This window comes from Dasypus novemcinctus, chromosome 4 (genome assembly GCF_030445035.2).
Source record: "Dasypus novemcinctus isolate mDasNov1 chromosome 4, mDasNov1.1.hap2, whole genome shotgun sequence".
NCBI lineage: Eukaryota > Metazoa > Chordata > Mammalia > Cingulata > Dasypodidae > Dasypus > Dasypus novemcinctus.
Genome location: NC_080676.1, coordinates 46,586,464 through 46,613,007, shown reverse-complemented (window position 1 = coordinate 46,613,007; position 26,544 = coordinate 46,586,464). Strand labels below are relative to the sequence as shown.

The following is a 26,544-nucleotide window of genomic DNA, read 5'->3' as shown; positions in this document are numbered from 1 at the left end:
CAGTTATTAAAAGAAGAAAAAAATATATAACTTGTCATGTTATTTATAGAAAATACTTTCATCTAGATAGATACTTCAATTAGTTTTTTAAAAAAAAGTTTCTCTGTGCAAATTACTCACCAATGCCTGTTCATGAGTAAGTTAATAATAATATTAGACTTAAAAATCTGATTTTTAAAATCAAGTTTAAAAAATGACACCTTAGAAAACAAAATTTTTATTTTTATCTTGAAGCAAGCTCAGTTTGGAGAAGTCTGCTTACAAATTTTCCCCATTTAATTGGTTTTCTTAATATGAAATAGTGTTCCCAGAACTAATTAAAATTCTTTCTAATGAATATTCAAGATGAAAATATGTTATCTTTGCAGTACAGTATATAGATTTTTAAATCATCCATAAAGGTAATTATATTTTTACATTCTTAAAAAGTCATATGTTGTTATTGATGTCAAATGTGTCATTTGCTTTCTCTCAGGCCATGATTGAAGAAGCCATCACCAGAGCAGAATCCTTCTCAGTGATGTACACACCATTTGCAACAAAGATAAGAGCTGATAAAATAGAAAAAGTAAAAGAAGTTTTCACAAAAACTCATCCTGCCTATGCGGAGTATATCTACACAGGTAAGATTCAATATCTTCAAGTTATCAGTTGATACTTATTTCCCATTAAAACAAACACAGGGCCATTTCTGGCTTATTTTTTTATTGTTTCTGTGTTAAGGGGCTGTTGTTTTAATTTGATGAGTTGAAATATGAGCTTATTTTGGGGCTAGCTTTATTGGGCTAGCACAGTAGTCTTTGTGCCTGCATGTGTCCATATTTTAAGGCAAGGCAGTAAAATCTAGAAATCTCTGAGGTTTAAAAAAAGGAAGGACTGAACTATGATGAAATACTGTTTCCACATACCCATTGCCAGTCAACTAGGTAGCTACAGCATTCTCTTAAAAATTGTTTTTATTTTTTTCCCAATGCCTATTATTTCTGATTCCCTTCCATTGTCTATCTCACACCTTAAACCTCCCTCTAGTCTTAGGTTCTCAGATCATTGGTATCCAAATCAGATTTGGATAGTCAAAGATACTCTAGAGGACACTGTTGTTATACTTTTTTTTTGGTCTGTCCAGGGAGCTATTTGCTTGTATTCATTCACTCAAAAGTATTCTTTAGAATCTACTATATATCAGGTACTAATCTGGATTAAGAGGAAGATTTTGTTGTACCAAATTAAGAGCAGCTCAACAGTGACCACCATGTTCAGCAATATCCTTGAGCATGGGTACCTAAAAATTGCACATCCTCTTATTACACCCCCTCATGCCTTTCTTAGGACAGAGCAGGAGAAAAGAAGAAAACATAATGCAACCCTAGTGACCATTGTGCTGATTTACTTTGAGCATTCTGTAAGAAAGTAAGAGTAGGTAAAAATATCCCAGAACTCACATTTTTGTTAGTTGTCATAAATCATTCATTGCTTCATTAAGGATATTTTGAAGGTTTTCTGGGAGAAGAATGGGCACATAAAAGTCATACTTGTCTAATATAGAAAAATGAATCAAATTAAGCTATTTCCATTTTTTACTCTCAGATTCATTGATAACAAAGAGAGATTCATTGAGGAAATCTCCCATTTGCCAATTCCTCTACTAGTAGAATGAGTTTAGTTATATTTAAGCTACTTCACATAGAAGTCGTGAAGATTAATTAATATTTAGGAAGCACTATTGCCACTCAGAGTTTAAAAACAATAATAACATTAATGAGCCAGATTCATGTCTCATGTAACTCTATCAAACCTGTTATCAAGATGAATTATGATCTGTTGACAAGACAATTCATGCTAAAGGATCTTACACTTTGGAAGGGAAGATAATTATAAGTTACTAACAATTGTTTCTATTATTTTATAATTACCAATTGCTGGAGTATGACAGTGCTATATGAGAAACTAGAGAAGAAAACCACAGATTCTGTAGTAAGGAGAAGAGGTAGAGAAGGCAGTTGGGACTGGTTAGATTCTTGCTTTGTGAAACCGTGTTTTGGGTTAACAAGGCTGTTGCATTGGTGACATTATTTCCCTCTGTTGCAAATGATTAAGAGCCTTCTCCCAAAGCTATTACTAGGATGATAGTGAAACCACTATTACAAGCTGTATGTTCATAGTCTTAGGGATATGGCTTGTTTTCACTCAGCCAGTTCCAAGGTGAGTGAGGACACAGAGCTAGGGAAGAGGGAAGATCAGATGTTATCTTTACCATCTGGTCACAACTTCCAGGAGGTGGAGAGGGTGATTAGAAGACATATTAGTAGCAAAAGGTGTTAGCTAGAAGGTGAGTCACATGGAGAGATAAGGCCTAGATTAGCTACCTTGTTTTGTTGGTGCTGCCCCAAAACAAGGATCCCCTTTTATCAGCCTTATAGAAAGAATTTAAGAAGCTTCTATACTGCCAAAAATGTATTCAGTAATTTCTTTCCAAAAAACTTTATGCAGCAGGTATGACTGGACAATCAAAACAGATGTCAACATATATGAGACTCACTCTATTTCTTACCTCTACGAAGTCTTCTTTGATTTGCCCAGAGCCAATAATACATTCTGTTCCATCCTGGTGGACTCAATACCATCCACACTGTCCAATCTTTTCTATTTAGTACCTTTCTAGTAACTATCTAATCAAATCCACCAATTTTCTTCCCCTTGTCATGGATTTTTCTTCTTCCCTTGGTCTGGCTTCAACTTTCTCAGAACTCAGGTGTTTCCAGTGTCCAAGGAGTCAGTAGGCATAAGGAGGAACCCTCTTCCCAAGGCTGGTGCAGGGCGATACAAATGCTGTTGGCATGACTTGTGCAACTTGAGATCAACTCCTTGGCCATCGACAGGACCTGATGGGCTCATTTATGTAGCAAATAGGGGACCAAAGGACACCCAAATGGGTGCCCATGCTTCCTCCTGGTGTGAGTGCTCCTTAAGATATAGGTAACAACACCCACCATACCAGTTGGCCCAAACTAAAGCTACTCTCTGAGGTTCCCTCTGCCTGCTGTAAAATTGGTCCGTGACCCCCAGCCACCTTCTAGGTCTTACTCTAGATATTCAATTCCACAAGAGACTAGAAGTAGGCTTAGTCCTCTCTCCAACTTGTTATCTTAGTCTGACATTTTCTTTTCACTTTCTCCATGCTCCAGCATCCCAGGGTCCTCGAGACAAGAAGAGGCTCTACAATAGAAATAAGTGGTTTGTAATCTATTCATTTACTCAGCAAACAATTACTGAGCACATATATTCCAGACACTATTCTAAGTGCTGAGAATATACCTACTGCTCTGAACAGATCTGACTAGTCATTTATACTTCAAGGTGAATATTAGACTATATTTTTCCTCTTTCCCAGAGAATATGTTCAATTAAAACCTAAACTCAGGGAAGTGGCTATAGCTCAAGTGATAGAGCTTCTACCTACCATATGGGAGGATCTGGGTTTGCTCTCTGGGACCTCCTGGTGAAAAAGAAGAAGAGAAAGCATGCCGATGTGGCAAGCCAGTGCCTGCACGTGTGCCCACATGGTGAGCCAGGGCCTCAGGCAAGTGAGTCATGCAGCAAGATGATGATGCATCAAAAAGAGAGACAAGGAGAGAGTCAAGGTGAAGCGCAGCAGAAACCAGGAACTGAGGTGGCGCAATTGGCAGGGAACCTCTCCCCCAATCAGAGGTCTCCAGGATCAGATCCCAGTGAATCCTAGAGGAGAGAAAATGAGAAGAAAAGACAACATGGACAGCAAAAAACAGCAGGGCAGGAGGAGGGGAAGGGGGATAAATAAATAAAATAAATAAATCTTTAAAAAACAAAAACACCTAAGCTCAAAGAAAAAAAGAAAGAAAACAAAAAAAAAACCAAAGTGGGGGGGCAGGCTGGGAAGCAAACAAAACCTAAACTCTAATTGTAGTTTGAAAGACTGACCTTTATTAAGAGGATTATGAAGGAGAAAACAGATGGGGCATAGTTTGAAAATAGAGGTCCTTTGCTGAATGTTTACCAAACTATTTTCTTTTGCTCTCAGGCACACAACTAGAATACTCTTCCCAGTCTCCTTTACAGTTAGGTGAGGCTTTGTGCCTGAGCAATGGCCAATGGAATGGGCACAGAAATAGTGTATGCCACTCTCAGGCCTGGCCCATAAAACCTTTCCATGTAAAACTTTTTCCCATCCACTGACTAAGTAGAGAGCCAGAGATCAAAAGGAACCACAAGACAGAAGAAGCTCGAATCCCTGAATGACCATGTAGAAGGGAAGGTCACCCACTGAAGCCCCATATTGAACTATTAAATAAGCAAAAAATAAAATTATCTTGCTTTTGGCCACTAGGGTCTGTTTGTTCAATTGGGTAACTTTAAATAATACACTAAGTTGCCTTACATCTTAACAAGTAGGCAGCTTCCTGCTCCACCTACAATGTACAAAAGAAGTTCTTGCTAACTCAGTGACTAAACACTCCCTCCAAATGCTGAATGTTTTCCATGCTGAAAAACACTCAGAATTTGTGTACATTCTCCTGTATCTCACACTTAATCACCCTTTCATGGATGACTACAGGTAGATGGTCTCTAACACACAGGCTTGTATCCACCTATGGAAAGGTGACCTTTTCCAGTAGGTACTAATGCCTCGCAGGAGATAGAGCACAATTATATTGTTTTTTTAATTCCTCTAAGAGAAACTGAGGCCATTCATAAGAATCTCTAAATTAGTAGAGGTCATCTAAATAAACAATCAACAGATGAAGGTCAAGAAATCTATACCTCAAAGATCTTGGATGAGAAGTCTACCTATCAAAGTTTTGCTGGAGAAGTAGTTATTATCATTAAAACTTGGAGACTAACACCATTAAGTCTCCCAGTGGGTACTGGCAGACAAACCTCCAGCTCAGAAACTCTGCCCAACTCCAGGTCACCTTCATCAAGCTCAGGCAGTGCTGAGTTCATTCTTCCCTGATCACATGACAGTGCAGTGAGCCCAGCAATCTCTGGCAGAGGTGGTGATGATGAGTGAAGACAGTATTCAAGATAGAGATGCCCCAGGCAGTATATTCACTCTAGCCAGGCTCTAATACACAGACCCCTTTGTCCGTGATTTCTACATGAAGAGCACATACAAGGAGAAAGTATTATAAACACAAATTCACTTTACTATGGAGTGAACCAACTAAATTAGAAATTAGTTTTACAGTGATTTATTATGACAAAAATCCACTTACCTTCATTGACAGGCACAGGGTCCTTATAATTTCTACAAGATGGATGAGGGAGGGTTAAAATAAAAATCTGTATTATAGAACATAAAGACTTATACATGCTCAGGAACTTACTGCACATCCCTTTCTATTCCAGAGATATGATGAGACCCACCAAAATCTTCAAGTCATATTATAATAGAGCTGTATTGTATTGTGTTTCGTGGGGAAATTTAGTGATTTTTTAGTAGTGTAGCAATCCATTTTTCTTATTTAAGGCAAAATCCAGTTTGATTCATGCAGAGTAGTCAGGGTATATAAAACAAATAATAATTCACCAGCCCCAGAATTATTATATTTTCATTTATAAAGATTCTGCTTGAGATTTTTATTCATATATTCCAATGAAATAATGCAATTCTGCATAGTTCTTATTCTTGCTTGGTTGTATTTTAATAATAATGAAGTAATACAATAAGCAGATCCTGTCCCCTCTGATGAAAATATCAAGATTTATTTACTAAATAAATAAATATTCAGTAATGGATCTGTGCTTAGTAATGTTTAATAGAAAAATTTCTGGATCAGATATCAATTACCTTAACACTTAGGTGGATAGAGTCATATTTTATCTTTCCAGTGCAGTTTAATTCCCAAGAGTAAATATGTATGCTCAGAGGAATAATATATTGTTTTAAAATGGACCATTAAAAAATACTTTTCACCGAAATTTATAACCTTGTTCTCGTTCAGTCATCAATTACCAGTAAGGATAATACATTCTTGTGTTCTTTAAAACATGAAAAAATCCCTCATTTTATTCTTTCTTCTTAAAAAATATAAGAATTTTATCACAATCAAGAATTTTCAAGATCAAACCACTTTCATCTTTGTAACGAACTCTTCAAATGAAAGTTTATAGAATTCAAGAGACCACATGCCCAATAATATTATAAAAGTATTACAGTCAGGTTGGTTAGAAAGATGATAAATCATCTCATATTTGTTCCAGAGAATTCTTGTTAGAATCAGAAAATCACTCCCATAGTAAAGAAATCCCTCAGAGAAAGGGCTAAACTGTCTTTTCTTAAAATATTAAGGTGTTGGTTTTTCCAGTGGGTTGTGTGTTGTCTGGCACTGCTCTATCTAATGGGAGTAATACTACTCGGCAAGCAACTCCCTCGTCCTTTGCAGTAGCCAGTGGCAGCACTACTTGTCTCTGCTCTCCATCATCTCCTGCCTCTTGCTTTCTATGAGTGCATTTCTCCTGGACCTCCCTGGAATGATGATGCATTCTGCTTAGGTATTTTCTTATGGGACCTGACTGAAGACAGGATTGCATTTAAGAAACACCAATCAATAACTTAAAATAAGCGGGACTAATATATCTTTACTACTTCCTTTAAACAAAACCAGGGACTTGAAGCAAAGTGGGGAGGTTGAAACCAGGTATTAGCGGTGTATCCATAATGCTCAGCAAAATGGTTGAAACCAGGTATTAGCGGTGTATCCATAATGCTCAGCAAAATCTTAGAAAATTCACACACACACATACACACGCACACACTTAACAGGCAGCCCTCCTCAAAATCTCCATTTCCACTCTAAGCTCTCCAGATACTCTCCCCCAAATACATTCCTTCATGAATAGATTAGCCCCCTTTCCAGTATCAATCTTGGTGGCCTCACCAGCTTATCAGGTTCTTGGCCATCACCAGATATCCCAATCTGCATAATGAAGCCCCTAGACCACCTCAAAGCAAACAGAACTCATACGAAACAAATGGGGGGAAAGAGAGGTGAATACTCATATATTAACACTTTATTTTTCCTAAAACACTTGTACCATTAGATCTAGTTGCTCTATATTATTATAGTCAATCATTTGGCAAGTTATCTAATAAAGAACAAAGGTGAACATTTAAATCTCTAAAGATTAGGCTCCCAGTCACATAAAAACAATAGCTCTACTTTCTCAATTTTAAATTCCACAGTCAATTTCATAGAGACTTAGAAATATCTGTTTTGTATAGTTATTCTTTTTTTACTTAGCTTTCATATTCAGCATTAGAGTGATATTTATCTCTTCTTGAATACCTGACTCACTATTAGCTCACACCTTAGGGGCAAGAGTATGTCTTGATGACACTGTGGTCCACAGAGAATCACTGCATTTTATAACTAAGAGACCCATGCAACTTACTTTTGTTGTTGTTGTAATTGTTTTTGCTTATTCTTTGCTTTCATTTGTTTTATTTTTAAAAACGTTTTGTTGCAAAACATCACACGTATATGAAAATGCATCAAATAAACACATACCTAGGGAAGCGGATTTGGCTCAACTGATAGAGCATCCACCTACCATATGGGAGGTCCAGGGTTCAAACCCAGGGCCTCCTGACCTGTGTGGTGAGCTGGCCCATGTGCAGTGCTGATGCGCACAAGGAATGCCGTGCCATGCAGGGGTGTCGCCTGTGTAGGGGAGTCCCACCCGCAAGGAGTGCGACCTGCATGGAGAACCACCCCACGCGACAAAAGCACAGCCTGCCCAGGAGTGGCACCACACACATGGAGAGCTGACGCAACAAGATGACGCAACAAAAAGAGACACAGATTCCTGGTGCCACTGACAAGAATGCAAGTGGACACAGAACACACAGCAAATGGACACAGAGAGCAGACAACCGGGGAGGGGGGGTGGCAGGGGGAAATAAATAAAAAATAAATTAAAAAAATAAAATAAACACACACCTTAACTGTTATAGAACAAATACCTGATCAAAACTAAAACATTGCCACCTTCCCAGGAACCCTCAATTTGTTCCTTCCCCATCCCAAACCATTCTGTACCCCCACCAGGATAACTACTATTCTTGACTTTTGGATTTATTACTTTAATTTTCTATACAGTGTTATCACCTAACTATATGTTCCTGAATGCTAGAAGTTGGCTGCTTTGGAACATTATAAATATGAAAGCATAGATTAGATGTTTCTTTTGTATATGGCTTCTTTTGTTCAATATGCTGTCTATGAAATTCATCTTTGTTGGGAATAACATTACTTGCCTCCTTTTCATTGTTATATAGTATTTCATTATATGAATATTACAAAATTGATATACATATTCTACTAGTGATGACCATTTGAACTGTTTCCAGTTTGTGTTTATAAAGAATGTTGTCATGAATATTCTCATTTATGTTTCAGTTACAAACATGCACACATTACTTTTGGGTATATGTCTGGGATTAGAATTGCTGGATCGTAGAGTAAACATATCATATTTTGGTGGATAAGGCCATACTGTTTTTCAAAGAGAGGTACCAAAGTAAACTTCCCATTGTTGTACATCTCACTATTGTGTGGTATTCTCAGTCTTATTAATTTTAGCTATTCTTGTGGGTCTTAAATGTACTAGGTACCACCTTGTGTGTTTTTGAGATAAATTATTTACTTTTTAATGTTCTTTTTCAGATGATAATAATTTTTCTGTATATATATGTTTTTAAATCGATTTTATTGATATATATTAACAAAGTATAAATTCATCGAAAGTGTACAATCAATGGTATTTGATATAATCACATAGTTACACATTTATCATTTCAATAACTATTAGACCATTTTCATTATTCTAATGATAATAATAATAAAAGACAAAAACCAAACTCATCACTGCTCAATATCTTTATGCTTCCCCTGCTCAATATAGCTGCTATATTCTGTTTCTATCTTTCTGGGTAAAAACAGTCTTCTTTATGCAATATTACCCATAATCAGATTGCTTTTTTTTTTTAAAGATTTATTTATTTAATTCCCCCTCCCCCCCGCCCCCGTTGTTGGTTCTCTGTGTCTATTTGCTGCGTCTTGTTTCTTTGTCTGCTTCTGTTGTCATCAGCGGCACGGGAAGTGTGGGCGGCGCCATTCCTGGGCAGGCTGCACTTTCTTTTCACCCTGGGCGGCTCTCCTTACGGACGCACTCCTTGCGCGTGGGGCTCCCCTACGCGGGGGACACCCCTGCGTGGCACGGCACTCCTTGCGCGCATCAGCACTGTGCATGGGCCAGCTCCACACGGGTCAAGGAGGCCCGGGGTTTGAACCGCGGACCTCCCATATGGTAGACGGACGCCCTAACCACTGGGTCAAGTCCGTTTCCCCCATGTTGCATTTTTAAGCTTTCCTTCTAATAATACACATGATCTTACTTTATCTTTGAACTATTGTTATAACCATATACTATCCCTTCTAGTTATAAATACTATGCTGTGCTTTCACCTTTTCTATCCTTTTCCAAAGATAAACAAACAAACTTTTTACCAATTCTGCACAGATTAACCCTCAGCTTTCCATTCCCTTACCTCATTCAATTTTCTGGTGATCCATATTCTATTAATAGTTATTAACTCCAAGTTTACACAATATATTTAATTCATAATAGTGCAATCATACAGCATGAGTCCTTTTGTGTCTGGCTTGTTTCACTCAACATAATATGTCCAGGTTCATCCATGTTGTCATGTGCTTCACGACCTCATTTCTTCTTACCACTGAATAATATTTCATCTTGTGTATATACCACAATTTGTTTATCCTTTCATCAGTTCATGGACACTCAGGCTGTTTCCATCTTTGGCAGTTGTGAATAGCACAGCTATGAACATCAAAGTGTAGATGTCTGTTTTTGTCAATGCTCTCAGTTCTTCTGTGTATATTACTACTAGTGGTATTGCTGTGTCATGTGGCAAATCTATATTCAACTTCCTTAGGAACTTCCAAACAGTCTTCCACAGTGACTATACCATTCTGCATTCCCACCAACAGTAAATAAGTTTTCCTATTTCTCCACATCCTCTTCAACACTTGTAGTTTTCTGACTTTTTAATAGTTGCCATTCTAATAGGTGTGAAATGATATCTCACAGTTTTGATTTGCATTTCCCTAATCTCTAGTGATGCTGAACATTTTTTCATGGTGTTTTTTTTTTTTGCCATTTGTATTTCTTCTTTAGACAAATACATATTCAAGTCTTTTGCTCATTTTTTAATTGGCTCATTTTTTATTGTTGAGTTGTAGTATCTCTTTATATGTCATGGATATTAAACCCTTACCAGATACGTGATTTCCAAATATTTTCTCCCATGAGTCTGCTGTTTTTTCACCCTTCTGACAAAGTCCATTGAGGTACAAAAGTGTTTAATTTCTACGAGGTCCAATTTATCTATTTTTCTTTTTCTAGTGCTTTGGGTATAAGGTTTAAGAAACTACCATCTCCCACAAGATCTTGAAGATGTTACCCTATATTTTCTTCTAGGAGTTTTAAGGTTGTCTCTTTTTTATTTAGATCCTTGATCCATTTTGAGTTAATCTTTATATAAGGTATGAGTCAGGGGTCTTCTTTCTTTCTTTTGGATATGGATATCTAGTTCTCCCAGCACCATTTGTTGAATAGACTGTTCTGGCCCAGCCAGGAGAGAGTGACAGTTTTGTCAAAAATCACTTAACCATAAATGTGAGGGTTTATTACTGAGTTCTCAGTTCTGTTCCATTGGTCAGTCTGTCTGTCTTTATGCCACTACTATGCTGTTTTCTTTACACTGTAATATGTAAAGCATATGTAAAGCATAAGTAATACGCTTTAAAGTCTGGAAGTGAGAGTCGTCCAACTTTGTTCTTCTTTTAAAGACATTTTTTGGCTAATTGGACCCTTCTAAATAAATTTGATGATTGGCTTTTCCATTTCTGCAAAAGAAGGCCATTGGGATTTTTATGGAATTGCACTGAATCTATAAATCAGTTTAGGTAGAATTGACATCTTAATGATCTTCCAGTCCATGAACACAGGATGTCTTTCCATTTATTTAAGTTTTCTTCAGTTTCTTTTAGCAATGTTTTGTAGTTTTCTGAATACAGGTCCTTTATGTCCTTGGTTAAATTTATTCCTAAATATTTGATTCTTTTAGTTGATCTTATCAATGGAATTTTTTTCTGATTTCCTCCTCAAATTGCACATCAGTAGTGTATAGAAACACTACTGATTTTTACATATTAGCCTTGTATCCCACTACTATGCTGAACTTGTCTATTAGTTGTAGTAGTTTGTTGTGGATTTTTCAGGATTTTCTAGATATAGGATTATATAATCAGTGAATAGTGAAAGATTTACTTCTTCCTTTCCTATTTGGGTGCCCTTCATTTCTTTATTTAACCTAATTGCTCTAGTTAGAACTTCTAGTACAATATTGAATAACAAGTGGTGACAATGAGCATCCTTGTTTTGTTCTTGATCTTAGCTAGAAAGGTTTTTTTTTTTTAATACATGCAAGAAAATCTCTGTCATATCACTACCTGGAAACAAACTCAAGAAACAGATCTCAGGGAGAACTCCCAGAGATAACATTTTGAATGTTTAAAATGAACAATGTGAAACAAAAGATTATAAGACAATGAAACAGGAAATGATGTCCCAACCAAAGGAAGAGGATTAAAAAAAAAGAAAAACATAAAATATCAATTAAAAAATTAAAAAACAGACTGTGGGCATACTGAAAAGTACTTTAAAAAATGATCTTTAATATGCTTAAGGAGATGAGGGAAAATACAGAGAAAGAACTAAAGGATATCAAGAAAACAATGAGTGAGCATTATTAGAATCATAAAAAAGAGATAGAAATATTAAAAGAAACTAACTGCTGGAGTCGATGACTACAATATTTGAAATGAAAATTCTGATGAAGATTTCAACAGCTGATTGGAGCTGGCAGAAGAAATAATCAGTAAAGATGAGCACAAGACAATTGAAATGATTCCAGTTGAGGAACAGAAATAAAAAGAAATAAGAAAAAGCAGGGAAACAGACTTGGCCCAGTGGTTAGGGCGTCCGTCTACCACATGGGAGGTCCGTGGTTCAAATCCCGGGCCTCCTTGACCAGTGTGGAGCTGGCCCATGCGCAGTGCTGATGCTCGCAAGGAGTGCCGTGCCACGCAGGGGTGTCCCCATGTAGGGGAACCCCACACGCAAGGAGTGCGCCCCATAAGGAAAGCCGCCCAGCTTGAAAGAAAGTGCAGCCTGCCCAGGAATGGCGCCGCCCACACTTCCCGGGCCACTGACCACAACAGAAACGGACAAAGAAACAAGACGCAGCAAATAGACACCAAGAACAGACAACCGGGGGAGGGGGGGAATTAAATAAATAAATAAATCTTTAAAAAAAAAAAAGAAAGAAAGAAAAAGCAAAAATAGCTAATAAGTATGTGACACATCATCAAATATACCAATATATGCATATGGGAGTCCCAGTCAGAGAAGAGAAAAAAGGCAGAAGGAATATGAAGGCAAATAATGAAAGAAAACTCTCAAACTTAGCAAAAGACATGAATATGCACATTCTAGAAGCCCAGAGAACACCAAACAAGATAAACTTGAAGAGAAATATGCCCCAGTACACACTAGTCAAACTGTTGAAAGCAAGGGACAAGGAGAGAATTCTGAAAACTACAAGAGTAAAGCAGCTAGTTATGAACAAGGAAATACCAATGTTAAGTGCCAAGTTCTCATTAGAAACCATAGAGGCAAGAAGACAGTGGGTTGAAATACTTAAGTGTTAAGGGAAAACAATTACCAACTGAGAATTTTTATATCTGGTGAGACTTTCTTTACCACATGAGGGAGAGATTAAGACATCCCAGGTAAACAATAGCTGAAGGAATTCATCACCAGTCGACCTGCCTTACATGCAGTGCTAGAGAGAGTTCTTCAGACTGAAAGGGAAGGATACTAGACATAGATCAAAGCAGTGTAAGGAAATAAAGACCACTGGTAAAGTTACCATATGGGTAAATTAAAATGAAGTACTATTGCATTATATTGTACGCTACGTAACTTCACTTATGACTTCTTACAGGTGCTAAAATGCAAGTGCATAAAAGGTAATGATAAATCGATGGTTTTTGACATACAATGTACAAAGATATAATTTATAACATGTACAGAAAAAGTGGAGGGGACAGAGGAATAAAGGAACAATGTATATGCATGCTATTGCAGTAACATTGGTATCAATTCAAATATGATTGTTATAGATTTAGGATGTTAAATTTTAGCCCCATTGTAATTACGAAGAAAATACATGAAAAGAGGAAGAAACTAGAAGGAACTCAAAATGGTACAATGCAAAAAAATCAAATAAATATGTAAGTAAGCATGAATAGAAGAATTGAGGGTCAAAAATGTACAAGAAAGCAAACTAAATTCAAAGTGAACAGAAGGAAGGAAATAACAAAGATTATCACATATATTATGAAACTGAAAATAAAAAACAATATACAATAAAGTTGGCTCTTTGAAAAGAGTGATAAAATTGACAAACTTTAGTTAAACAATGAAGAAAAAAAACGAAAGAGGACCCAAGTAACTAAAATTAGAAATGAAAAGGGGAGCATTACTACTGACTGCACAGAAATAAAAAGGATTAGAGGAGGATACTATGAAAAACTATACCAACAAATTAGATAACCTAGATGAAATGGACAAATTCCTAGAAACACACAAACTACCTACTCTAACTCAATATAAAATAGAAGATCTCAACAAACCAATAACTAGTAAAGAGATTGAATCTGTAATCAAAAATTTTCCAACAGAGAAAAACCCAGGACCAGATGATTTCACAGGGAAATTTTATAAAATATTCACAGAAGAATTAACACCAATCCTGATCAGACTCTTCCAAAAAGTTGAAAAGGAGGGAACACTCCCTAATTCGTTCTAGAAAGCCAACATCACCCTTATAGCAAAACCAGAAAGATACCACAACAAAAGAAAATCACAAAGACCAATTATGAATAAAGATGCAAAAATCCTCAACAAAATGCTAGCAAACCAAATCCAATAGCACATTAAAAGAATCACAAACCAGGATTTCATCCCTGGTATGCAAGGTTGGTCTAACATAAGAAAATCAATTAATGATTTTAAGAAAACAATTTGTCGTCTCAAATGATGCAAAAAATACATATGGCAAAATCTCTCTACCCTTTTTGATAAAAACACTTGGAAATCTAGGAATAGAAGGAAACTTCCTCAACATGACAAAGGGCATATATGAAAAACTCACAGCTAACATCCCACTTAATGTTGAAAGACTGAAAGCTTCCTGTAAGATAAGGAAGAAGATAAGGATGGCCACTCTCACCACTGTTATTCAACATTGTACTGAAAGTCTAGCCAGATAGTTAGGCAATAAAAAGAAATAAAAGGCATCCAGATTGGAAAGAAAGAAGTAAAACTTTTCCTATTTACAGATGACATGATCCAATATATAGAAAATCCTGAAAATCCACAACAGATCTACTCGAACTAATAAATTAATTCAGCAAAGTGGTGGGTTACAAGACCAACACACAAAAATCAGTAGTGTCTCTATACACTAGTAATGAAAAGCTGAAGAAGAAATCAAGAAAAAAACACCACTTACAATAGCAACTAAAAGAATCAAATATCTAGGAATAAATCTAATCTAGGATAATGCAAAGGACATACACACAAAACTTCAAAATATGCCTAAAAGAAATCAAAGACCTAAGTAAAAAGAAGGAATTCCATGTTCATGGATTGGAAGGCTAAATATTGTTCAGATATCAATGCAATCCCTTCAGGATCCCAACAGCCTTCTTTGAAGAAATGGAAAAGACAATCATCAAAGTTATATGGAAGGGTAAGGAACCCCAAATAGCCAAAATGCCATTGTGAAAAAAGAACGAAGTTGGAGGATTCACACTTCCCAATCTTAAAACTCATTATATCCATCAGCAATGTGGGATCTAAGCCCTCTCTCAATTTAGAGGTGGGCATCACCATCCCAGGTCCTCAGGACAGAGAAATAAAATATAGAGTAGCGTGGGCTTACTGGCACTCTACTATAGAATTATTGTGCCTCTAGCAATGGAGGAAATTATATCACTGATGTGGAGACAGTGGCCACGGAGTTGCTGAAGGCAGTGAGAGGGAAAAGGTAGTTGTGATATGGGGCATTTTCGGAACTTGGAGTTGCCCTGAATGGTATTGCAGGGACAGATGCAGGACATTATATATCCTGCCATAACCCATTGAATGGACTGGGAGAGAATGTAAACTACAATGTAAACTATAACCCATGCTGTGTAGCAGTGCTCCAAAATGTATTCATCAAATGCAATGAATGCACCACACTAAAAAATAAATAAATAATGAATAAATTAAATAAAATTAATTTAAAAAAAAAACTTATCACAAACCCAATAGTAATAAAAGCAGCATGGTTCTGGTATAAGAACAGACATATAGATCAATGGAATCAAATTGAGAGCTCAGAAAACAACCCTCCTATTCATGACCAACTGCCTTTTTTACAAGGGGGTAAAAACCACTCAATTGGGAAATAATTGTTTCTTTGTATTAGTCAGCCAAGGGGATGCTGATACAAAGTACCTGAACTCTGTTGGCTTTTATAAAGGGCATTTATATGGAGTAGAAACTTACAGTCACAAGACCCTAAAGAGTCCAACTCATTACCATAAGAGGTATTTTCTCACCCAAAGTTATTAGGCACATGTTGAAGCAAAATGCCAGGAGATGTCTGTGAGGGTTCAGCCTTCCTTCTTCCTCTTAAGGTTCCATAGTCCCAGCTTCTTCCAATCTCAGCTGTAGGCTAGCATAAGCCTCATCTCTTTCTCCAGGGCTCATTTCTTTCCAGGTTCAGCTGCTCTGGTCTCTTCACAAAGTCAGTTGCAGACTATCAGACTCATCTCTCTTCCCAGGGCCTCTTCCATGTCCTATGAGCTATAACTCTTCCTCTGTGTTCTTCTCTGTATCTGCTTCTCTGTGTGTCTATTTCCATGTAAGAATCTGTTTCATCAGCCCACCAAGGCGGGCAGGGACTTAACTCTGAACACCCTAATGACATGGTTGACTGAAAGTCCTAATCTTAACATAATTTAATCAGACATCTCAGCTGAATAAATACAATCAAAGGGTTATCACGCCCAGAGGAACAGACTAGTTTACAAACATAATCTCTCCTTTTGGAATTCATAAATAATCTCAAACTGTCACACTCTCCAACAGATTTTGCTGGGAAAATTGGAGGCCGAAATGCAAAAGAGTGAATGTGAACCCCATACATCATACCATATAAAAAAATTAACACAAAATGGATCAAACACGTAAATATAAGAACCAAACTTTAAAACTCCTAGAAGAAAACATAGGGAAGCATCTTCAGGACCTTGTGTTAGGCAATTGTTTCTTAGACTTTACACTGAAAGCACAAGTAACAAAAGAAAGATAAATGGGTGATCATAAAAATTTAAAAATTGCTTCAAAGGTCTTCATCATGAAAATAAAATGAAAACCTCTATAAAGGAAGAAAATATTTGGATACCACATATCTGGTAAGGCTTAATATCCTGCACAAATAAAGAAATGCTGCAACTTAATATTGAAGAGACAAATAACCCAATTTTTAAAAACTGAAGGGAAAGCCAATGTGGCTCAGTGGTTGAGGTCCTGGGTTCAATCCCCTGTCCCAGCACCTTGAAAAAAAAAAGTCTCCTGAGGACTTTTTCAGGGAGTGGGTATAGCTCAGTGGTTTGGGTGCCTAAACCCCATGTATGACGTCCTGGGTCCAATCCCCAGTACCTCCCAAAACAGGGAGAGGGGGCGGATATGGCTCAAGCAATTGGGCCCCCACCTCCCACATGGGAGGTTCTGGGTTCAGTTCCTGGTGCCTCCTAAAGAAGACAAGAAGATAGATGAGGGAGCCATCTCAGGATGGGGGTGGGGAATTAAAATTTTAAAAACTGTTTTTTAAAAAATGGGCAAAAGACTTTAATTAACATTTCTCCAAAGAATATAGACAAATAGTCAAAGGCACAAGAAAAGATGCTCAACATCACTAGCTATTAGGGAATTGCAAGTCAAAACCACAAGATACCATTTCACACCCACTAGGATAGCTACTATTAATAAAATGGAAAATTACAAGTGTTGGAGACAACATGGAGAAACAGAAACAATCATTCATTGCTGGCTGGAAAGTAAAATTGTGTAGCCACTGTGGAAGGCAGCTTGGCAGTTCCTCAGAAAAGTATAGAATTACCATAGGACCTGGCTATCCCATTTCTAGGTATATACCCCCAAAGAATTGAAAGCAGGAATTTGAACAGTTATTTGCACACCAGTGTTCTTGGTGGCATTATTCATAATTGGCAAATGGGGGAAGTAATCCAAGTGTCCATCAACCAATGAATGAATAAGCAAAATGTGGCATTTACACATGATGAAATATTATTCAGTCCTAAAAAGTAATGGAACTCTGATACATGCAAAGACATGGATGAACCTTGAAGACATCATCTTGAGTGGAATAAACCAGACATAAAAGGACAAATATTGTATGATTGCTGTTTTAGTTTCCTAAAGTGTTCAAGCAAAATATCATTCAAAGGAAAGGCTTAAACAATGGGAAGTTAATGGCTTACCAGTTTGAGACCAGGAAAGTGTCCAAATGAAGGCATATTAAGTGGTACTTTATCCTCAAAAACTGTGGCCTTCCAGGGCTAGCTGCCAGGGATCCTTTGTCTTAGACTTCTCTGTCACATGGCAATACATATGATGGTCTCTTCTGCCCTCTCCATTCTCTCCTGGGTTCAGTTGACCTTTAACGTCTTTTTTCCTGTGGCTTTCTCTCTCTGTCTGAATTTCATTCCACTTAAAAAGTATTCCAGTAATAGGATTAAGACCCATCCTGATTGAGGTTGGCCCCTCCTTAACTGAAGTCATCTTCTTTCAACAGTCCTACTTAAAATGGCTCACACCCACAGGAATGGATTAAACTTAAGAACATGCTTTTCTGGGGTATATACAGCTCCAAACCACCACAATATCACTGATATGAAGTAATTAGAATAAGCAAAGTCAGAGAGCCAAAATCTATAATACAGATTACAGGGTGGGGATAGGGATAGGGAATTAATGCTTAAATTATACAGAGTTTCTATCTGGGATTATGGAAAAGTTTTAGTAATGGATGGTGGTGATGGTAGCACAACAGTGTGAACATAATTAACACCACAGAATTCTATACTTGTGGTTAAAAGAGAAATTTTAGGTTGTATATATGTTACAAAATTTTAAAATATTTGAATTTCTAAAAATCTATAGGACTGTACATCACAAACAGTGAGCCCTAAGGTAAACTGTGGACTATAGTTAATAGTACAATTATTAAAATGTGCTTTCATCGATTGTAACAAATGTACCACACTAATGCAAGGTTTTAAAATAGGATGAAATATAGGACCCTACATTTTATGCATGATTTTTCTGTAAACCCACAACTTCTCTAATAAAAAAAAAATGTTAATAGTTAAGATGAGGCTAACCTGAACTAGCATGGGCCCTAATCCAATACGTCCTTACAAAGAGAGGAAATTTGGACAGAGACAGAGAGAGACAGAGAGAGATGGCCCTGTGATGGAGGCAGAGGTTGAAGTTATGCCACTACAAGCCAAGAAGTGCCAGGGATTACCAGCCACTCACCAGAACCATGGAAAAGATTCTCCCCTTTAAAAAGAAGCATGGCCCTGCTGACACCTTGATTTTGGACTTCTAGCCTGCAGAACCGTAGGATAGTAAATTTCTATTATTTAAGCCAAATAGTCTGGGGTACTTTGAACAACAATCCTGGAAAACTAAGACAATAATCATGGTATTCTTTGCTTATGAATTATCCTTAATAACTGGGCTTATTAAATGAAAAACTGTAGGACTCCCAAATCATTTCCAATCAGAAGCAAAAAAAGAAAATCTCTGTTCTAATAAGAAGAAACAACTCTACTACTCTTGGGTAGTAGTAATGTTTTTCCCCCCCCTGAGGGACATTTTGAATGGTATATCTGATCCTCAAATATGTAAGATTATAAAATACATTTTGCATACTAATCTCACATTTGGTTTCATAGCCCATCTCTTATTTTTCCTTTTTGTCTGTTTTCCTCAAACACTACTTTACATTTTTTTCTTATCCCAAATGTATTTGTGCAAGCCAAGTTATATCACTATCAAAAAAAGCTAGAAATAAACAAATAGGTTACAGGTTCCAACAGACAGAAAAACTAAGGCTTTGATATTATAGAAGACATTTATTTTGAACTCTTAACACCCAAGAGTCACTTCTGTGACTGTAAAAATTAACAATTCCAAATCCTCAAACAATTATTTTTCCTAAATAAGAAAAACATTCTTCCCAGATAGTCAACTTGAAGTTTTTATGACTATTTTACAACTCAGCTATATTTTAAGGATCCTATATCATTTGTAGATAGAATGAACTACGAGCTAAATCCCTGTATCATTAGGAAGCTTTAGCTTCAAGTGGTAGCAATCACAGCTCAAACTGATTTCAGTCTATTTAAGTGTTTAAGAGAGAAGAGGCATGGAACACATTGGTTTATAGAACTGAAAGATTCACAGATGGGACTGACCTTAAGCACAACTTGATCCAACAGCTCACCCACTACCTTTCACTGCTCTATTTTCCATGAAGGCAGCTGTATTCTCAGATTCTACCTGGCATTCCACCACATGTGCCATGCCTTCAAATGCTAGGTTCTTGAATGTAAGGGCAATATGCTCAAATGTCAGTTCAGTTCTCAGATCACACTGTCCAGAGGAAGAGTTCCTCTGTTCTCTTCCACACAATTCCCGGAACTCACTCTTTCTCATGGGCCCAAATTGCATCATATACTTACAATTGAGCCAATAACTGAGCCAAGGCAATGTTGTACTTAAGTTAAGAGGTCTCACTTTGAGGGCAGGTTGGAAATAAGGGAATTCCCCAAGTGGAAATAAAGGGGGTGTGGTAGAGTTATGCAAGATAGACAACCAACAAATGTTCACTCCAACCCTCATATGGTGCAACTAGATAGAAGTTTGTTCAAATTACAGTAACATTATATGATTTTATTGATAGTGAGCCTAATCAAAATTGATGTGAATAGGTGTATCTTTAATGTTGTATTTTCTCAAATCTACTTTGGTGGGAGAGAAATTAAGGAACCTTGATATAATAAAGCCCAGTATAAAAAACCAATATAGCTAATTAAATGTAAAACTTTGGAACAAATCCAAATCCCAAATGAAAAGGAAATGAACTGTGCATAAAAAATCCTGTGTGGTTTTTTTTTCTAACTTTGTGTATGAACTTTGAGAGGGAACTAAATACACAAAGACTGATTTTTGAGATAGACCGGCAGCCTGAATTGAAAACTACGATTCTTATCAATGGAAATCAATTTTTTTGCACTTGCCTCTGTAACTCTGAAATTATAGTGAATGTCAAAGGGAAAATATAATTTAGTATGTGTATTAGTCAGCCAAAAGGGGCACTGAAGCAAAGTACCAGAAATCTATTGGCTTTTATAAAGGGTATTTAATTGGAGTGGAAACTTACAGTTATAAGGCCCTAAAGAGTCCAACTCAAAGTTACTTCCTCACCAAACTCTGTTTGCCATGTGTTGGAGCAAGATGGCAGGCGATGTCTGTGAAGGTTCAGCCTTCCTTCTTCCTCTTAAGGCTCCACGGTCCCAGCTTCTTCTGATCTCAGATGAAGGCTGGCATAAGGCTCCTCTCTTATGGCTTCTCAGCTGCTCTGTTCTCTTCAGCTGCAAACTATCAGGCTCATCTCTCTTCTCTGGGCCTCTGCCATTTCTATGGAGCTGTCCCTCATCCTCTGTGTTCTTCTTCTCTGTGTATCTACTTAAGTGATTGTCCATTTATATAACCCACAAAGAGGGCAGGGACTCAAACTGAGTCACCATAATGACATGGTTGAATCAAAGCACTAATTTTGATTCAATAAAATAAAAATGAAACCTCTGACTTTAATACAATCAGATACATCACACCCAGAGGAACAGACCAGTTTACAAACGTAATATCTCTTTTTTGGAATTCACAAATAATATCAAACTGACATGGAGTACAATGATTCATTGAAAACATAGCTTTCTCACACATCAAATGTAGAAATCAAAATAAGCTAGCTATGTTTTTTTAAGTAGGTAACATTATTTATGGGGAGAAATCATGATAACTTAGCTGAAAAGTTGCTGCCTTTTGCTATTTTCTTGCTGTTGTGAATTTATGGATAACATCCAAGACAGAAGTATTGGCATTAAAAAGAGTACAAGATAAAACTCAGAAAATGATTGGGAAAGAAGTAATGACAAAGTGTTGGCATTATGAAGATACTTTAGAAGTTAAACTCTGAAACCGATCAGTAAAACGAAGTCATATAAAACTTACATGGTCCCATCTCACACTGAACAATTGGGACCTTTAGAAATGAGATTTTTCTCTCACCAAAATGTCAGAACATTTTGTTATGGACAAAGGGCACAGAAATGACATAGACACCAGAAGATAGAAAAGGAAATGAAACTTACAGAAAGGTGATGAGAGAAGGCTAACAAATTTGCATATTTTCAAAAAAGTTTTAAAATCTTTATGATTTTTCTTTTAAAAAAAAAAATTGCCTTGAAACATTCATCCATATTCTCTTGGCTGTGGATATGTTAGGATGTCCAAGAGAAAATACTGATATTATCCAAGAGAAAATATGTTCCATACTTTACTTCCAGAGAGCTCAAGTTTTATTTTACAGATATTTTAACTTCATAGCAAGTGAAGCTGTCCTGCATGTATACAGATGAGTCTACTGATCTGAAATCACTATTTTGTGTTTTTGTGGATGCTTTTCTGATACTATGGACAATTTCACTCACTCTGTAAACCCTATCTTCCTTTTTAACTAAGAGTCTATGTTTTCCAGAGGACTAGCTGCAGTGAGGGTCCAACCTGAATATGAAACGGCTCTTTTTAATATGCAATCCACTCTACCAAGTTACCTAGTACAGATTATTTTACCCCATTTACCTTTCATAAGATGAAAAGAATCCACGTTAAGGTTTACATAAATGAAGAACAAAGATTTGCGGTGGAGGGTTTTCTAAGCTTATTGACAGAAAATAAATCCTATCTGAGAAGTTCTGAGCATTTCATTCGTCTTGATTTTGAGGAGGTCTATTCTCATTTGTGCCATTAAAAATTCAGGAATTGGAAAAGGCTATTTTTAGATTGAATTCAAATACTGATTGAGCACCTGCTAGGTGCTTGGAGCATGAACATAACTTGAATCTGTAATCTTCAAGAGGATTAAAACTTCCTGGGGAGCTAAGACATTTCCCCTTGAAATATTAGGAGATTTTCTCTGGAATGAACCTAAAAGTTTGAAGGAAGAAGACTGAAATATGCAGAATACACTTCCTGAAAGAAGATGGAATTTAAATTGGGCACAACGAGAAGGATAGTAATCAACTGAATAAAGGAAAGTGGAAGAATAGGTGGGTGCTTCTAGGTGGAAAAGAACAAAGACTCAGAAGCAGGGCTGAGTGCAGGCTGGACAGTTCGGTGAAATGAACTGAGCTGATAATGGAGGTTTATTCTGGAGAAGAAAAAAAAAATCAGGTGTGAGCTGTGAAGCAGAGGCACAGAGTTGAAAGTCACAAATGCTGGGAAAGGAGAAGTAACTGAAGTTCCTGAGGAAGATGTGACAATGACAAATGCGATATTCCAGAAAAATTAATTGGATAGTGGCAATTGGATGGTGCCAAAGAGATGCATTGGAGTAAAACGATACTAGTGGTGGTGAGAATGGTTGGGAAACTATCTGTAATCCAGCTGTTATGTGAAGAAAAATTTTACCAGGGTGATAACAACGAGAATGCAAAGATAGGAGTTGATACGAGATGTATAGCAATAGACAGTTTTGATTTGAAGACTCGGGAAATAAGAAAAATCAACAATGGCTTCAAAATTTTAAGCCAGAATAATTAGGTAACAATGGCTATCCTTATTAAGCATTGGTGAAAAGAAGGGAAGGGGAAAGTTGAGGCATTTACAAAATCATTCTTGAAGAACATATTTGCTGTATTTCTGGTAACTTTTAGAATGACGAATGAATAGAAATGTCCGAGTAGGCATTTGGGAATGCTGTTTTAATTTTATGAAAATTTCCCAGTGGGAGTATAGGTTTCATCCCCAATCTTTTGGTTAGAAGTAATAGCTGAAGACACAAGAATAGAGAAATAAATTCTTCTGATTAAGAAGAAAATATCAGTGGTCAGTAGACTGCATTGAGCAGCACTGAATGAAAAAGCAGGAGAAAGGCAGAGAGAGGATACAGTGTGTGTGCATGTTTGTGTGTGTGTGTGTATGTGTGTCTAGGAAAGACAGCGACAGTAAAGAAAAGAGGAAAGAAAGAGACACTGAAATCTGGGGAGGTGATTTTAAGTGGGGCAGGGGCAGGGGGAACAGTGCACAGAGGTCAAAGAAAAGAATAATTGGAGGACCTGAAAACTGACCAATTATAGCCTTTTGTGGCACAATAAAAGATTACTTATAAAGAAAAAACTGTTAGACAACTTTCATTTCAATGGAAAAGAATTGAACGATTATGTTACTGCAAGAAATTTAATCTGTATAATCTATCTTTGATACTATTTTTAAAAGCATCTGCTTCCCTAATGGCAAAAATCTGGAACTGGTCATACCTGCAGATGATTTTTTAATAATAAATTCAGTCATAGTCATCTAAATTTCATGCCCAATTGTGATAAATTGTAAAAGAATGCACTAAAGGATTTATTTCTCCCAAGTTTTCTTCTGATGTGACAGGATAAAAGAAGACATTTTTTCATCAATTTATTTTCTGACTGAAGGACAATATAATCTGGTTAACTTTCATATCCATCAGAGGCACAGGGCTTTTTGGACATAGGTAGACGCTTATGAGCACAAAATTGAGAACAATTAGCACTGAAATTAATGTTACATGAGATTCAACATCTGTTAAGTGTGTCGTCATTTTGGGTCATAGACCACCTGCTAAGCTAAATGTTCGTACAACTGCAATTTACTCTGCATACAAATGGAAGAAGAATGATACTTTAAGAAACATTTTTTTCTAAATTTAACAGTATGTATGTAGGGACTGCTCACATTTTAAAACTTCAAATGGAATTTAATAATGTATTGAACACTCATAGGATGAGACACATAGGATCAAAAGGAACAAAAAATACTCATTTTTTCAAGCATATCTTATAATAAATTAGCTAGAGTGTTAGTATTCATTTTTTTAGTCCATCTAGTCATTATTAGTATGTCACCTCTTCAGCCACCAAATATTTAAGGGCAAGAAAAGGTCAACCTCTCAAAATCTTAATGTTATTTAAATAATAGAGCCTTCCAGTATCTGATTTGACAACACCAGGTGCTGCTCCAGAAAATGCCATATCCCAAGATGCCTCCTGCAACTCGCTTCAAACACCAGTCAATGCAAAGCACACCTTCATCTGAACTCAGGCCTCTGGAGCCTCCAAGATCCTTTCAATCTCTACACTGAAAGCAGATGGTGATAGAATCCTGGGATTCTGGGATGCAGAGGTTCCATGCCCCCAAGTTAGGTACACTCTGGTTCTGTGCAGAGGAAGTGCTCAGAGAAGCCATGGAGCCTACCCCATCCCTCATTCAGGGGTCTCTGGAATTTTAGGAACCCAAAGACCTTCCCATAGGATAGCCCCAGGCATCACCACCAGAATGTGCCAGGATGGCCTGGAGCCTTCCAGGTTAGGGAGCAAAATCCAATTAAAAGATCTATGCTACAATTTCTTCCATTACTAGTCACAATAGTTCCATAGTAGAATATCAGTAAGTTCACTCTAATCCATACTCTATTACTCCATCCTGTGGACCCTGGGATGGTGATGTCCACTCCACCTCTACATCAAGAAGGGGGTTTGAATCCCACATGCATGATGGATGCTATTCTCCTGCTTGCAGTTGTAGGCACTCTTGGTTGCCTGGTGTGGTGATTGACTACCTTCATGGCCTGGTAGTTGCTGAGGGCAGGGAGAGGGAGGAAGAGATGTGATGTGGGGGCATTTTGGGGACTTGGAGTTGTCTTAAATGATATTGCAGGGACAGATGCTGGACTTTATATATCCTGCCATAACCCACTGAATGGACTGGGGGAGAGTGTAAACTACAATGTAGCCTATTATCCATGTGGTGCAGCAGTGCTCCAAAATGTATTCACCAAATGCAATGAATGTGCCATAATGATGAAAGAGGTTGTTGATGGAGTCAGGAGGGGGTGTGCGGGAGGGGTATATGGGAACCTTTTATATTTTTTAATGTAACATTTTTTGTGATCTATGTATCTTCAAAAATGCAATTAAAAAATGATGGGGTGGGGATGGGGAATGGGGTATATGGGAATCTCTTATGTTTTTTAATGTAACATTTTGTGTGATCTATTAACTTAAAAAAAAGATAATTAAAAAATAAAATTAAAACATATGCATTATAGGCAACCCAGAAGGAGAAGAGAAGGGAAAGGGGACAAAAGGGGTGTTGGAGGAAATAATGGCTGAAAACTTCCCAAATCTACTGAGGGAGGTAGATGTACATGTCCAGGAAGCACAATGCACCCCAAACACCGTAAATCCCAAAAGGCCTATCCCAAGTCATATATACTTGTCAAATTATCCAATGCTCAAGACAAAGAGAAAATTCTAAAAGCAGCAAGAGAAAAGAGAACCATCACACACAAAGGAAGCTCCATAAGATTAAGTGCTGATTTCTCATCTGAAACCATGGAGGCAAGAAGGCAGTGGTATGTCATAGTCAAGGTCCTAAAAGAAAAAACTTTCCAACCAAAGAATACTCTATCCAGCTAAGCTAACATTCAAAAATGATGGAGAGTTCAAAATATTCACAGATAAACAGAAACTAAGAGAGTATGCCAACAAGAACCCTGCCCTTCAAGAAATGCTAAAGAGAGTTCTGCAGGAAGAAAGAAAAAAACAGGAGAGGCTGAGTTGGAGGAGAGTGTAAGAGCAACTAAAAAGACAAGAGGAGAAGAAAAAACAAATAAAATATGACAAACACAAGTCCAAAGAAAATACAGCTAACATAAATAATTCCTTGAAAATAATAACACTTAATGTCAATGGATTAAACTCACCTGTCAAAAGATTCAGATTGGAAGATTGGATAAGGAAATATGAGCCATCTATATGCTGTCTACAAGGAACACATCTTAGACCCAGGGATTCAAGGAGGTTGAAAGTGAAGGCTGGAAAACACTCTTACAAGCAAACAATAACCAAGAAAGGGCAGGAGTAGCTATATTAATATCAGACAAAATAGACT

General features: G+C 37.0%; 1 protein-coding gene across 1 annotated transcript in view; it reads left to right on the top strand.

Annotated features, from left to right (window-relative positions):
• The window catches only part of SPATA16 (spermatogenesis associated 16), a 262,641-nt gene that overhangs the window by 188,334 nt on the left and 47,763 nt on the right, over positions 1–26,544 (top strand). Inside the window, exon 6 of the mRNA XM_058295332.2 lies at positions 476–623. Coding sequence (XP_058151315.1) covers positions 476–623 — 148 coding nt within the window. The remainder of the gene's footprint in view (positions 1–475; positions 624–26,544) is intronic.